General features: G+C 40.7%; 1 protein-coding gene across 1 annotated transcript in view; it reads left to right on the top strand.

The window, feature by feature from the left end:
- Positions 1-11,147: 11,147 nt before the first annotated feature.
- The window catches only part of cnksr1 (connector enhancer of kinase suppressor of Ras 1), a 50,409-nt gene continuing 46,848 nt past the window's right edge, over positions 11,148-14,708 (top strand). Inside the window, exon 1 of the mRNA XM_017476276.2 lies at positions 11,148-11,291. Coding sequence (XP_017331765.1) covers positions 11,240-11,291 — 52 coding nt within the window. The 5' untranslated portion in view covers positions 11,148-11,239. The remainder of the gene's footprint in view (positions 11,292-14,708) is intronic.

Here is a 14,708-nt window from a genome sequence, read left to right on the forward strand (position 1 = left end):
AGTGTTTTATTTGCACCTTGATAAATGTATCACAACATTAACAGATGCCCAGTGAATTGTAGAGACTCTGCATTACAGATACAGATACAGATAGTTTAGATCACACATTATTCCGTAGGAAAAATGTATAATCACATGACTTGTTATTTATATATATATATATATATATATATATATATATATATATATATATATATATATATATATATATTTACCATTTACCATACACACACACACACACACACACACACACACATATATATATATATATATATATATATATATATATATATATATATATATATATATATATATATGTGTGTGTGTGTGTGTGTGTGTGTGTGTGTGTGTGAAATAATTCCTGCTTCCTGTCTGATTTTGGTCATTTTTACACCATCTCTTCACATCTGCACCTGTTCTCGTGTGATGTATTTAACTGTGTATAAACTGTCCTGTTGTCGCAGTGCGCTCAGGTAGTTGATCCCACTCATTCTTCATATTTGATCAAATACCATGTGATATCATGGGTACAGATGCAAGCGCATTCAAAAAAATATTTTGTTAATTTTACAATCAAAACAACTGGCACCCTGTCCAGGGTGTACCCCGCGTTGTGCCCGATGCTCCCTGGGATAGGCTCCAGGTTCCCCGTGACCCTGGAAAGGAGTAAGCGGTAGAAGATGGATGGATGGATGGATGGACAATCAAAACAGATGAAATTACTGGTATGCAAATTTTATGTGAAGATCAATTCTTAGAAGTAAGCCTGTGGGTTGATGTGAGATCCAGAAGTATTGACCCGGCGATCTTCACACTATGCTTTGAGAAGCTTTGATAGTGTTTGTTATGACAAAATTTCTCTGTGTTCTATTTTATAGATTAAATAGATATGGATGAAGCAGTGTGTAACATTCAAAATGGTGGGTGTATTATGTAAGCCTCTCTAGTAAAAAAAGAGCCATTTGCCTTGTTGGTTAAGATAATGATGCACACCCAAATATTCGGTGAAAGAAACCACACATTGGCTTCACTGTATTTTGTCAAATTTGCATTTGGATTGTCATGTAAATCCGTTTCTGATATGAGTCTCTGACCATTCAAGTAGATTCAAGAAGCCTGATCTTCATGGCTGAAAATGTCTGCCCAGAAGCATTGAACGTTGGCCAACAGACTTTACTAGAAGGTCTTTGGTTGGGAGTCTACTCAGAAATTTACATTAACTTTAATTTAATCCAAAGTAATAAGGCAGATGGGAATGTGATTTTTTTTCTCTCTCTAGGGAACACATGGAAAAAGAAATTATATAAGACCTGGGCATCAATCAGTTATGAACTGGCTTGCATGAACCCTGTCAGTTTGTGACCAAGATTACTGCAAATGGCCAAATAAACACACCACCTAATTACCTTAAACTCATATGTTGCCTGTTTTTATTGGAGGTGCACTAATCCTACTTTTTCCATTTTGTTTGATATGTTATCAATATCAGCCCAGGTAGCAAACTGACACTGGGCCAATACCTATTTTGGGTTGCCCTCTCCTATACAATGTCAGCGCAACATTACGTCAACATTGGAAAGGTTAGGTATGGCAATTAATTTACTTGGTTCATCCATCCATCCATCCATCCATTTTCTATGCCGCTTATCCTACTGGGTCGCTCGGACCCTGGAGCCTATCCCAGGAAGGATGGGGCACAAGGCGGCGTACACCCTGGATAGGATGCCAATCACATGCTCGTTCACACTCCCGTTGATACACTACAGACACTTTAGACATGCCGATCAGCCTATGATGCGTGTCGTTGGACTGGGGGAAGAAATCGGAGTACCCGGAGGAAACCCCCACAGGACGGGGAGAACGTGCAAGCTCTGAGCAAACAGGGTGTAGGTGGGATTCGAACCCCCAACCCTGAACATTAACTGAAGCTTTTGACGTGTATCTGCAATGATGATTGGCTGATTAGGTAATCGCATGAATGTGCCGGTGTCCAGGTGTTCCTAATAAAGTGGACGGTGAGTGTATATCTATAACCCAGCTGACGTAACTTAAAATAGTTAGCAAGCTAGCAAGGTACTCAGCCAGCCATTATGTCTCTGTATATAGTTCTACAGAGATGGACTTGCTTTCACTACATTGTCCTTGTTTCTTTTGTACTGAAGTGGCCTCTTGTGTGGGCTGTAAGACGAAGTCTATAAGGGACAGTACTGAAAAGTCGCGTGGATGTTTTATGGTTACTGCCCGTGGTTATGAGTGGTTATAAATCATACTTATAACGCATACTGACACTGCACCCTGCAGGGGAATTTATTACACAGCAACAATACAAACATTTTAAAATTCTTAATGGATTCAGTCGTGTGGGTTGTATCAGGTGAGGCTGGGAAGACTTGCAGCACAGTGGGAGAGGTGTTTGATTGCTGAAGCAAAGCTCAGTACTCAGCATGGCTTCACACACACTGCAAAGATAGCTTACAAATACTGTGTATTTCTCATCACACACATCATTTAGCAATTTAAAACCCCTCTAAGGGCCTTGAGAGAGAGAAAGTAGTGGAAGAATGATGGATTTCTCCAATTCCCCTTATTCTGACTTTCACTCTGGGTGTCATATTCTCACTTCTAGTCCTGCACTGTACTGTACTGTACATTTTACTGCAGATATGTGCCAATAATCTTGATTATATATCACAGAGCTGCTGAGTTCTTGAATCGGTCAGAAGATGTTGGTTATCCTTGTGCCAAGGGTTTCCATGACAGGCTCTGGATATACCATTTACTGATGAATGAATGAATGAATGAATGAATGAATGACGGTTCTGGCGATCAACAGGATGACACAATCATCCATCCATCCATTTTCTATACCACTTATTCTACACACGATGATAAAAAAGATTTGGTCTCACTTGAATCCAGTTCATTTATCCTCTTTATTAAACCTTATGCTGTAATCACCAACATGCATATACTGTATAAACTTTATGTTAAGGTTTAAAACAGCTAAAGACCCACCTCTTTCGGGAACACCTAACTAACCCCTAAAATGGCAACCCCCAAAAAAACTTACTCTGGCACTTACACCTCTACTCTTTGCTTGTATTTCCTCATTCTACTACTGTGGGAACAGAAAGTATTCATATGCACTTTAGGAATTAATATTATATATCTACACATAGACAGAGAGTCAGAAAGGAAGGTATCACAAGCCTTTTTGGACCATTTCAGGAAGCAAACTGGGACATGTGGTCATGTTTGATCCGTCACATGATGGCCATTTTGAGCTTAGACCCCATCGGGCCCTTTGTGAGTGAGACATAACCAATGAATCTCAGCACAAACAGTACTGGTTTGTTTCCTCTCTGCACTCAGTGTCTGCCCTGCAAAAGTGCACCTCCGTGTAGAGGCAAGTCATATTTATTTTGTTGTAAGGAGACATTAATGTGCCTCACCTCATCCATAATTTTACGTTTCAGATTTAAATCATGTGTCTGGCACAAAAGAACGTTCAACCTATAAAGGGTTCCTCTATGTAGAAGAGCTGCTGCTGCTACTACTACTACTACTACTACTACTACTACTACTACTACTACTACTAATAATAATAATAATAATAATAATAATAATAGATAGATAGATAGATAGATGTTAGCACGTTTGCCTTGCACCTTCAGGATGGGGGTTCGAATCCCACCTACGCCCTGTGTGCTCAGAGTTTGCATGTTCTCCCCGTGCTTTTGGGGGTTGCCTCTGAGGTACTCCCATTTCCTTCCCCAGTCCAAAGACATGCGTTATAGGCTGATTGGAATTTCCAAATTGTCCATAGTGTGAGTTTGTGTGCGATTGTGCCCTGCAATGCGCTGTAGGAAAAGCGGTATAGAAAACATACGTTATGGGTATAGATCGATGGATGGATGCATAATACTGAAATATATTAGGATGAACCCTGTCCAGAGTGTACCCCGCCTTGTGCCCGATGCTCCCTGGGATAGGCTCCAGGTTTCCCGTGACCCTGAAAAGCATAAAGCGTTATAGAAGATGGATGGATGGATGGATGGATATTAGGATGAAAACAAAACCACTGTATTCGTTTATTTTGAATGAACCTCCTTGAAATACAGATTTTTTTTTTTGTTGTTCAGATGTTCATATTTTAAAATTCAGGTTTTCAAAAATAAATAAATAAACAATCCAAGTATCTATACAGTCTGTATAGGTTTCTTCTGGGTTCTCTAGTTTCCTCTCATCACCCAAAAACATGCTGGTAGGTGGATTAGCTCGGAGTGTGTTTGGTGCTATGGACTGCCAAGGTGTATTCCCACATAATTCCCAGTGTTCCCAGGATACACACTGGATCCACCTCTCTCCCAAATACTAGCATGTCACACATTTGACCTATGAACTGGCTGTTTTGTGAGCAGTATAAGAAGCAAATGTCTACCTCTCGGAATGCATGTGAGTGTTTTTAGAGGGTACGAGTGTGTTTGCGCTGCTCTGTTTATCTCTCTAAACGTGTGCGAATGTGTGTTTTATGATGTGTGCTTAGCTGCAGCTCACACACACACTTTTTTTCCCCCGGCAGCTCAGTTCTATCAGCGTCGACTCCTTAAACAGCTTCTCATTCTGCCTCGCGTCTAAGTGGCTTCGATTAAAAGGATCAACGAAATGAATAAATGTAAATACCAGTAATGGTTCAGAAAGCGGAGCGGATTCCATTAAGTGTAATTAGCTGCCACGTGAAGCCAAAAAACCCCGCTCATTTATTTAAAAAAAAAACAAAACAAAAAACCGACAGCTTAAGTATAGGAAAAGTCCAGAAGGGGTACTGGTTATTCAAAGAGGAGTTATGGTGCTAGTTTTGTGCGACAGATTCAGTAGTATCGTCAAATATCGAATATCAAATATCGAATTGTATCGTGTAGAAGCCTGAGATTTACACCCCTGTATACTACTCTCTAGGCCAGGGGTTGTCAAGTAGAAGATCCTGGTCCGAATGTGGACCCGATAAAATATTTCATAAGTACTGGATTGAAAAATCACTGCATGCAGCAGAGCCGATAAACAAGGCGGGAAAGCCTAGCCATGTTATTTATAGCCATGAACAAATCACTAAAGGTTAAGAATTCAAAGGTAAGAGGTGTTGTTGCCATTCAGTCGCGTTAATTGCTTATCCAGATGTTTGTAAGCAAGGAATTTTATATAACTGGACTTTCACAATGTATAGTTGAATATCCCTGCTCTAGGCTATTAATGCATGCTTAAACTGTTGCTTTTACAGACCATTATCCCACTGTGTATGCGAATGTCAGCGTTATTCACCTTATTACCTTGTTAGATTTGGTTTCTGAAATCTAGAAGTCATATAAATATAAGTGATTACTTGTCACCCTCTTCCTCTTCGTCTTTTTTGTGTTATTGAATGTTCATTCTCCATGTCCGGTTATGTTCTTTCTATCATTTATTCTACCTTGGCACCCGTGAGAATGAGAGCTGGTTTTTTGATGTTTCAAATGATGTTTTTGTTCTCCCTTGAAAATTTGCATAAAATATATGAAGCGTTCTCTTCCTTTAGAGCCGTGTTACTGTAAGCAGGAGTGTGTTCAGGCATGCCGAAGCTATGTGTGGTATTCAGTCCATCCCGCTTGCCATTCATAAACACCAGGACTGCAGCCAGCTTTAAATGGGGAAATCTTGAGCTTAGATATTTCCGATATAAAGAGAGAAGGTTTAAGCTTTTGTCAGAAAGAAAATCTTGGTGTTTGCCCACAGCGGCTCACAATCAATATCAGAGATAATAACGTGTACCTGCTGAGCCACTTTGAAGGCAGCTATCTGACTCCAGTTGTTCAGTGGAAGTGGCAGAACAGTAAGTTCTCTCACTCACTTTCTGTAAGTGTGGTGGATCCTGAGCCTGTCCCAGGAACACTGAGTGGGAATACACCCTGAATGGGATGCCATTCATACTAATTTATCTTTGCCAGTCTACATACTGGTATGTTTTTGGTGTGAGTGTGTGTGTGTGTGTCTGTGAGGAAACTGGAGAAAACCCATACAGACACGGGGTCACGCACAGAAACTACGCACAGACGGTAACCTGAGCTCAGGATCAAATACAATGATGCAATATTTAATAAGGAGACCATATCAGTTGAATATCACCCTGCTGTTCTCACCTGGCTTCCCACTGACGTTAAACAAGGTTGAGCCTGGCCGGTACCTGGATGTGAGACCATCTGGGGAAAACTGCTGGAAGTGGTATTAGTGAGGCCAGCAGGGGGCGCTCACCCTGTGGTCTGTGTGGGGCCTAACGCCCCAGAATAGTTACAGGGACACAATACTGTAAAAACAGCATCCGTCTTCCGGATGAGACGTTAAGCTCTCTGTGATCACCAGGACACCGGAGTCATACCCCTTCTCTTTACGATAAGTGTCCTGGGATTTTTAATGGCCACAGAGATTCAGGACCTCGTTTGAACGTCTCATCCGAAAGACAGTGCTGTTTTTAATTCATTCATTCATCATTAATTATTAAGAGTGAAAAAGATACAGTATAAATAATAATAATTAGTATTATCTTTATTATATATATATATATATATATATATATATATATATATATTCACTTACAATCAGAACAGCATGCATCGTCATCGGGAATATAAAACTAGACTAAGCGCACACTTCACATTCTTCCGTTCGACGTTATCTTACGTGCAGCTCATTTAGGAGCTTCGAGGAGATGAGAGACAAGACGCAAGCACACTCTTCAACTTGAATGAAAATGAAAATGCAAATTAGAGCAAACCCTCATCTGCCATGGAAGAGGTTTTGGTTCTTATGTTCCAGCAGTATCAGTGTAGTAGATGTACAGGTTGTTATTGGACTCAGAGATGGATCGATGTTTTATATGTACAAGGCCAACAGTGTGAAATATTGGATTAGATATAACGTGAGATTATAAAAAAAAAAAAAAAAAAAAAAAAAAGAGTGCATTTTGTGGGCATTGATTATATCTACACAGGGCTCAGGAGGTCATACTTAGAAAACTTGATTCTTATGTGCTGTGTATGGAATTAAACACATGTAGGCATGTTATAGGAAAATAATCAATAACCGGGTGGTGTGATGTGGACCGATGTGGCGTGGAGGTCGTTTCACCCACCAACGTTGATCCATTTACAATAACTGCAGATCCTGAAGTGTTTTATTCCTCTGGGGGATATGTTATGGGCATCTTCTTAACATCGACAGTACAGTTATCTGTTTAAACCAGAAACCTGTTTACACTTTAATGTGTTTTGAGTATTATATCTAGATATTCAATTCAATTTTATTTGTATAGCGCTTTTTTACAATAGACATTGTCTCAAAGCGGCTTTACAGAAATATTTAAACACGGTATACAGATATTCAAAGTGCGAATTTATCCCAACTGTGCAAGCCGGTGGCGACGGTGGCGAGGAATAACTCCCTGAGTTGTAAAGACGAAGAAACCTTGAGAGGAACCAGACTCAGAAGGGAACCCGTCCTCGTCTGGATAACAACAGATAGTGTGAAAGATGTTCATTATGGATTTATATGAAGTCTGTTTGGCCTTAGAATCAGCCATAGTCCCGGCAATCTGGAATTGGAGTAGATGAGAGCTCCATCCAGAGGTAGGACATCCGAAACGGATCAGGCAGGTCCGGAGAGCTGAAAGGATCAGGATCTCTAGTATCTCCATAAAATCGTGTGTGGATCGACAGAAGGAGAGAGGGAGAGAAAAGATCATTAGGACTGTGCTTAGCGTAACAGAAAGTCTAGTCAGGGTAGGCTTGAGTAAACAAATACGTTTTAAGCCTAGACTTAAACACTGAGACTGCGAGATATGGATTATTCAAATAAAAACGCTCCTTAAACTCCTTAAATCCCCGAACTGTTATTCAGCTATTGATTTCAAAGCACATTTGAAATGCACCCATTCTGACTGTCATCCCATTCATCTAGGTACACATTTACAATGAGATGAAATATCATACCTCCAGGATTGTGCTTCGGCAAACAATACAAGCTCTCTGTAAACACGACTATATAAAGACAGTATGATGAGCACTAAAATCATTCTGGTCCAAGCAGCAGGTGAGGTGCGGTTAGTTTTCTGTCTGGAGCAGCATGAACAGACTGACTTGTGGACTTTAACCCATCTGAATGAAACTATGAATCAACAATGTTGCAATGGTGCCTCATGATAAAGGTTTTTTTGATTCAATGGGCATGTACTGTAGATTTGAATAAAAGGAAATATAATTCTATATTCTATAATTATAATAGTCTATAATTCTACTAATTTCAGATATGCTCCCAAACACAAGCTCTTTAAAAAAGGAACCACTATATTTTGTGAGCGTTCGGTGCAACTTTAATAATAAAGTGCTATCCTTTTTATTAATTGGTACCGTCTGTGATGAGGCGTCTTTGAAAAGCACCAGATCTTTTACAGAGAAATGTTTCTTGTTCTGTGTGAAGAATTTGCAATGAAGACTTTCTGTGAAATATTAGCCTGTTGAAACAGAGGGTGGGGCACCATAAAGTCATGTACAGCTCAGACCTGATAGCAGGCCCTGTCATTTTAAGGCAAATTAAAGGGGAAAAAAGTCATATGTGGCACCAAGACGTTAGCAGCAGATCCTTTAAGTGTTGTAAGTCGTGAGACTTCCAAGGATCGGACACCTCCAAGGATCGGACTTGTTTGTCCAGAACATCCCAGAGATGCTCGATCGGATTGAGAGCTGGGGAATTTGGAGGCCCTTGAAATGTTCTTCAAAACATCCCTGAAGAATTTTTGCAGTGTGGCAGGGCACGTTGTCCTGCTGAAAGAGGCCACTGTCATTAAGGTATACTGTTGCCATGAAGGGGTGTACTTGGTCTGCAACAATGTTTAGGTAGGTAGAACGTCCACATGAATGCCAAAACACAAGGTTTCCAAGCAGAACATTGCTCAGAGCATCACACTTCCTCTACCGGCTTGCCTTCTTCCCATGGTGCATCCTTTTGCCATTTCTTCCTCAGGTAAGCGACGCACACGCACCCGGCCATCCGCATGATTCAAAACATAATTCATCAGACCAGGCCACCTACTTCCATTGTTCCACGGTCCAAATGTAGGTGCTTTCGGCGGTGGACAGGGGTCGGCATGGGCACTCTGAAAGGTCTGCGCCTACGCAGCCCCATACGCAGCAAGCCTTGAAGCACTGTGTGTTCTGACACCTTTGTATCAGAGCCAGCATGAACTTTTTCAGCAATTTGTGCTATAGTAGCTCTTCTGTGGGCTCAGACTAGACGAGCTAGCCTTCAACGGGACGTCATTACAAAGAAGCGACCAAAATAACATTAATTCATTCCAGGCGATTTCTTTGACCCCGTAAACCACTAGTCCTTTCATGTGTATGTGTGTGAATTATTTCCTGAAAAGATTTTCACGCTTGATTGCACACTTAGAGTCAAATACAAAACTGAAGCACAAATCTGCATATTATGCAAATCAGTTTATAATACGTGAGCCTTAACTGTGCTGCTGGCAGCCGTTCAAATGAACAATCAGTATTTTGCATGGCTTTTGCAAATATCCTCAAACAGTCATGGACTACCTGCATCATGATGCAATGTAATGTAAGAGCTTTCAGCTGCCTAATGTGGCTCGAGAGCTGGATGCATTTATTGTACGACCTGGATAACATCCGAATAAAATGCATCTCGATTTAAAACAGTATTACAAAAAGAGGCTGTGCTGCAGTTACTCCTGTATGTTTATGTGAATAATTCCTATCCAGGTATATCACTCCTCACAGTTAGCTGACTATTTTGTTGCTAACGAAAAATAAACTTGGAACATGGAAGCATCCATGTTTTTTTTCCGCCCACTTCGTCTGTTGGACCTGCCGAGGTTGAAAATGACAAAGTACCAGTTATGAGGTGAGCTGAACTCCTCAGAGTACGGGGCAGCATGTTTCCTGCCCCAATGAGCCTTTATTAGTGCTTGTTGCAGTTACCATTTTTGACCAGTAGGTGCAATAACCTTTACAGACTCTATGGAAGTTAAAAGGGAGAGCGAGTGAGCTGAACTGTGATTGAGCCACACAGTTGCAGACTTAGCACTAGGCAAAATTACACAACTGTCTTTGGCCCCCAGAAGTCAAGGACCTCCAAAAAATTCTACGTATATATATTTTTAAATTTTAATGCTTAATAATGTATGCTGAAAATGTAAATACAGATGTTAAAACACTGAAATAATTCATATAGTTGTTTTTTCAGCAGCATCAATGCAAGCCCCTCCCCCAACCTAAACTACAAAGAACCTATAAGTCCTATATTTTGCCTAGGGCCCACAAATCACTAAAGCTGCATCTGGAAAGACGAGAAATTCAATGGAACGGCTTATATCTGTTTTTTTTTGTTTTGTTTTTAAAAATAAAGTTGTTAGTCAGTCAAAAGAGTTAATTACCCTACTGAAAAAATAGAAATAAAAACTCTCATAGAAATTGTAACGGTTTTATTGACTATAATGTGAATTGAATTAGTTTGAATGGAACCTCTAATGGTCCCTGTGGGTCTCTACTGGTAATCTCTTGCCTTCTATTGGTGGCATGTTATGTCTAGTGGATACCATTAAGGACCAATCACAGTAACGGTAATGGGTTTTAATAGTTAGCTGATCATTTGTCATGTCAATTGTAGTGGAAACCATTAGAATTCCTGCGATGGTTTCTATTGTTTTTATTGTTTTTGTTTTTGTTTTTTTTTTCCAGCAAGGGGGCAGTATTTCGACAGAATTTAAAATGTATGGAGTTGGTTAGAATCAATGATTTGGATGAGAATTACACAACTACACACCACACAAAAACATTATCACTACCTACTGCTAAAAGATTTCATTTTAATGAGATATTTAAAAAAAAAAAATTAGGATTAGAGAAGCTGAGCTTTATACTGATGAATTCAGATTCTGAATAGAGTTGAATATAGCGCTGAGTAAACAAACGTTTAAAAATGGACGAGATCTAAGCGTTCTCGCGCCGCATGCTATTGGCTCTTCTGGACAGCTTACCTGAAAGTAGGCGTGGTTTACCTGGATGTGGGCGTGGTTCATCGTAGGAACCATTTTTTTTTTTTTTTTTTTCCTCTGCCGTGGTTAGACGGGTGAAGTCCTGTTCAGCACTCCGGCTTTGGGACGGGATTAAACGCTCCTCAGACTCCGCTCATGGAGCCTATAACGTCCTGGAGCACCGAGAGAGTCAGCGCCTGGCTCAGAGGTAAACTCCGGCTTTATTATTTCCACACAGGTGACTTTGTGTATAGCTCATACTGTGTGTGTGTGAGTCGGGGGGGAAAAATAAAAGAGAACCAGAGCTCAATCCCCCGGGATGGCGGAGAACAGGAATGAGGAAGTGAACGGGTGTGTGATCATGTAACTCAGTGTAAACACACACACACACACACACACACACACACACAGTGCAAAACCTAGTCAGAAAATACCTAGTACCTTATATCATTTCCTTTCTCTGTTTACGAAACACACACACACACACTCACTCACACACACACTCACACACACACACACACACACACAGTTGGGAGTTGGCCGCAGGCTCTACACTCACTGCGAGTATCAACTGGCCCAAACTACTTTCAGTGAACTGCACCTACAAGAATGTGACTAGAAGTCTGATTATACTCTAGGACACATGATAATATTATGCCTGTGTTATGGTGCTTTATTATAACTATGCACAGAGGAGTGCACAACACTTTTCTTTTTTTCCTGGGTGGCAAAAAATGGTCTCGATATAGTTTATGTACTATAAAACAGAAAGAAACGAGTATATTTCTGCGTTGCATCATACAGCATAAATATTACAGCAGCTGAGTCTAAGTCAGCAGTTATATTTAATGGGAAGCTCAAAGGTTTACATCCCCTGTTGACATGCTCTGGTTCATTTATTGAAATGTGTCTCATTAATGTAGTATAGTGACCCAAAGACAGTCCTATTTTCCCTCCATGTTTACAAGGCGAAGCACATTGTTACTCCTGGATCATTATAATAACAATATCACTACTACTGCTACTACTAATAATAATAATACCAGTAATAAAAACGCTTTTCATTTCCATGCTTATTTGTGTGAAAACTCCTTAAAACAACCTAGAGAGTAAATACGGTCGGGTCCATAATTATTTCGAGAGCGACACGATTTTCATAATTTTGCCAGGATGAAGACGATTGAAGTGTAGACGTTCAGCTTTAATTCAAGGGATTTAACAAAAACATTGCATTTAACCATTTAATGAATGACAGACGTTTTTCATGGCGAGGTGTGGGCGTCTTCCTGACAAATTAACTAGATAAAAGGTCTGGAGTTGTTTCCAAGCACCGAATTTGCATTTAGTAGCTGTTCATGGGAACTCTCGATGTGCGGCCCGAAGAGGTGTCGATGCAAGTGAAGGAGGCCATCGTTAGGCTGAAGAAAAAACAAAACCCCAAAGCAGACATATCAGAGAGATAGCAGGTATTTTAGGAGAGGCCAAATCAACAGCGTGGTCCGTTCTTAAAAAGAAGGAAGGCACTGTTGAGCTCATCGACACCGAAAGGCCTGCAAGGCCACGGAAGACAACTAAAATGGATGATGGCAGGTTTATTTCCTTGGTGAAGATATAACCCTTCGCAACATCTAGCCAAGTCAAGAACACTCTGGAGGATGTAGGCGTATTATTGTTAACGTCTACAATCAAGAGACACCTTCATGAAGGTAAATACAAATGATTTACCTCAAGATGCAAACCAGTGGTAACACTCGAGAACAGAAAGGCCAGATTAGACTTTGCTAAAAAAAAATAAAAAATTAAAAACTCTAAAAAAGCCTGACCAGTTCTGGAACAAGACTCTTTGGACAGATTGACTTGTACCAGAATGATGGGAAGAGAAGAGTATGGAGAACGAAAGGAAGGACTCATGATCCAAAGCATACCACATCATCTGTCAAATATGTGGAGGCAGTGTCATGGCATGGGCATGTGTGGCTGCTAATGGAACCGGATCACTGGTGTTTATTGATGATGTGACTGCTGATAGAAGTAACAGAAGGAATTCTGAAGTGTATAGAACTATACTTTCTGCTCGGATTCAGTCAAATGCTGCAAAACTGTTAGGATGTCGCTTCACAGAACAGATGGATAATGACGCAAAACAAACCACAAATGCGACCCAAGAGCTTCTTAAAGGAAAGAAATGAATGTTCTTAAAAGGCCGAGTCAGTCACCTGACCTCAACTCAACTGAGAATGCATTTCACTTACTGAAGACAAAACGGAAGGCAGAAAGACCCACAGACGAGCAGTACCTGAAGGCGGCTGTATTAAAGGCCTGGCAAAGTATCTCAACTGGGGAAACTCAGTATTTGGTGATGTTCATTAGTTCCAGATTTCAGGTATTGACTGCAAAGGATTTGCATCCAAGTATCCTAATATTTACAATTGTTAGTTTGTCTAATTACTTTTGAGCCTGTACAAATGGAGGGATTCTGTTCAAATAAATGGCGGTAATTTCTAAACAGTTAACGCAGCATTTTTGTTAAAAGCCTTGAATTAAAGCTGAAAGTCTACACTTCAAATCACATCTTGATTGCTTCATTTCAAATCCATTGTATTGATGTACAGAGGCAAAATGAACAAAACGGTGCCGCTGTCCCAATACTTATGGACCGGAAATTCTTCATTAATGAGCGCCAAAGTTTGCATCCTGCTCCTCGGCTTCACGTCCGCCTTCCGACATTTTTGTTTTCGCTCTGCACGTGAGCTGCGGACGGGTCGCAGAGCGTCGCACACAGAAATGCGTCATCAACAAGGCTTTATCGTTATCATCGCGGGAAGACTGACTCTTATTGCGGGGAGAATTTCTACCGGTTTATCGCAAACGATAAGATATCGTTTCGTCAGCACGAAGCAGAGTTACGGTCTAACATCCCGAAGTCGATTATTTTCCTATAAAGGGGAAAAAGAACAATTATAACCGCAGTCAGTTCTCACCGGGACGTTCTGAAATCTTTCGACTCACGTATTCAGCAGCTCATGCACTCAAGCACTTCGGTTTAATTCAATTAGCGAACATTTTGTAGAGAAATGAAAACAAGTCGCACCACAACAATTATTTGCACTTGCACGAATGCTGCCGATTATATTTTAAGGTCGCATAGATCAAATTTCGGGAGCATATGCGACCAAAATGGTCGCAATTTCGAGCCTTGTATAGACTGGATGTCTGGGAGCTGGTAGTTGTATACTGAGGAGTGCATACTTAGGAGTGCATACTTGGGGGTGCATACTTTAGAGTTGTATAATTGGTAGTTGCATACTTGGTAGTTGCATACTTGAGAGTGCATACTTGGGGGTGCATACCTGGGTGTGCATACTTGGGGGTGCATACTTGGGAGTTTTATACTTGGGAGTTGCATACATAGGAGTGCATACTTGGGGGTGCATACCTGGGTGTGCATACTTGGGTGCATTTTTGGGGGTGCATACTTCGGAGTTGTATACTTGGGAGTGCATACTTGGGAGTTGTATACTAGGGAGTGCATACTTGGGAGTTGTATACTTGGGAGTGCATACTTGGGAGTTGCATACTTGGGAGTGCATACTTGGGAGTGCATACTTGGGAGTTGCATACTTGG

The sequence above is a fragment of the Ictalurus punctatus genome, chromosome 9, assembly GCF_001660625.3.
Source record: "Ictalurus punctatus breed USDA103 chromosome 9, Coco_2.0, whole genome shotgun sequence".
Classification (NCBI taxonomy): domain Eukaryota; kingdom Metazoa; phylum Chordata; class Actinopteri; order Siluriformes; family Ictaluridae; genus Ictalurus; species Ictalurus punctatus.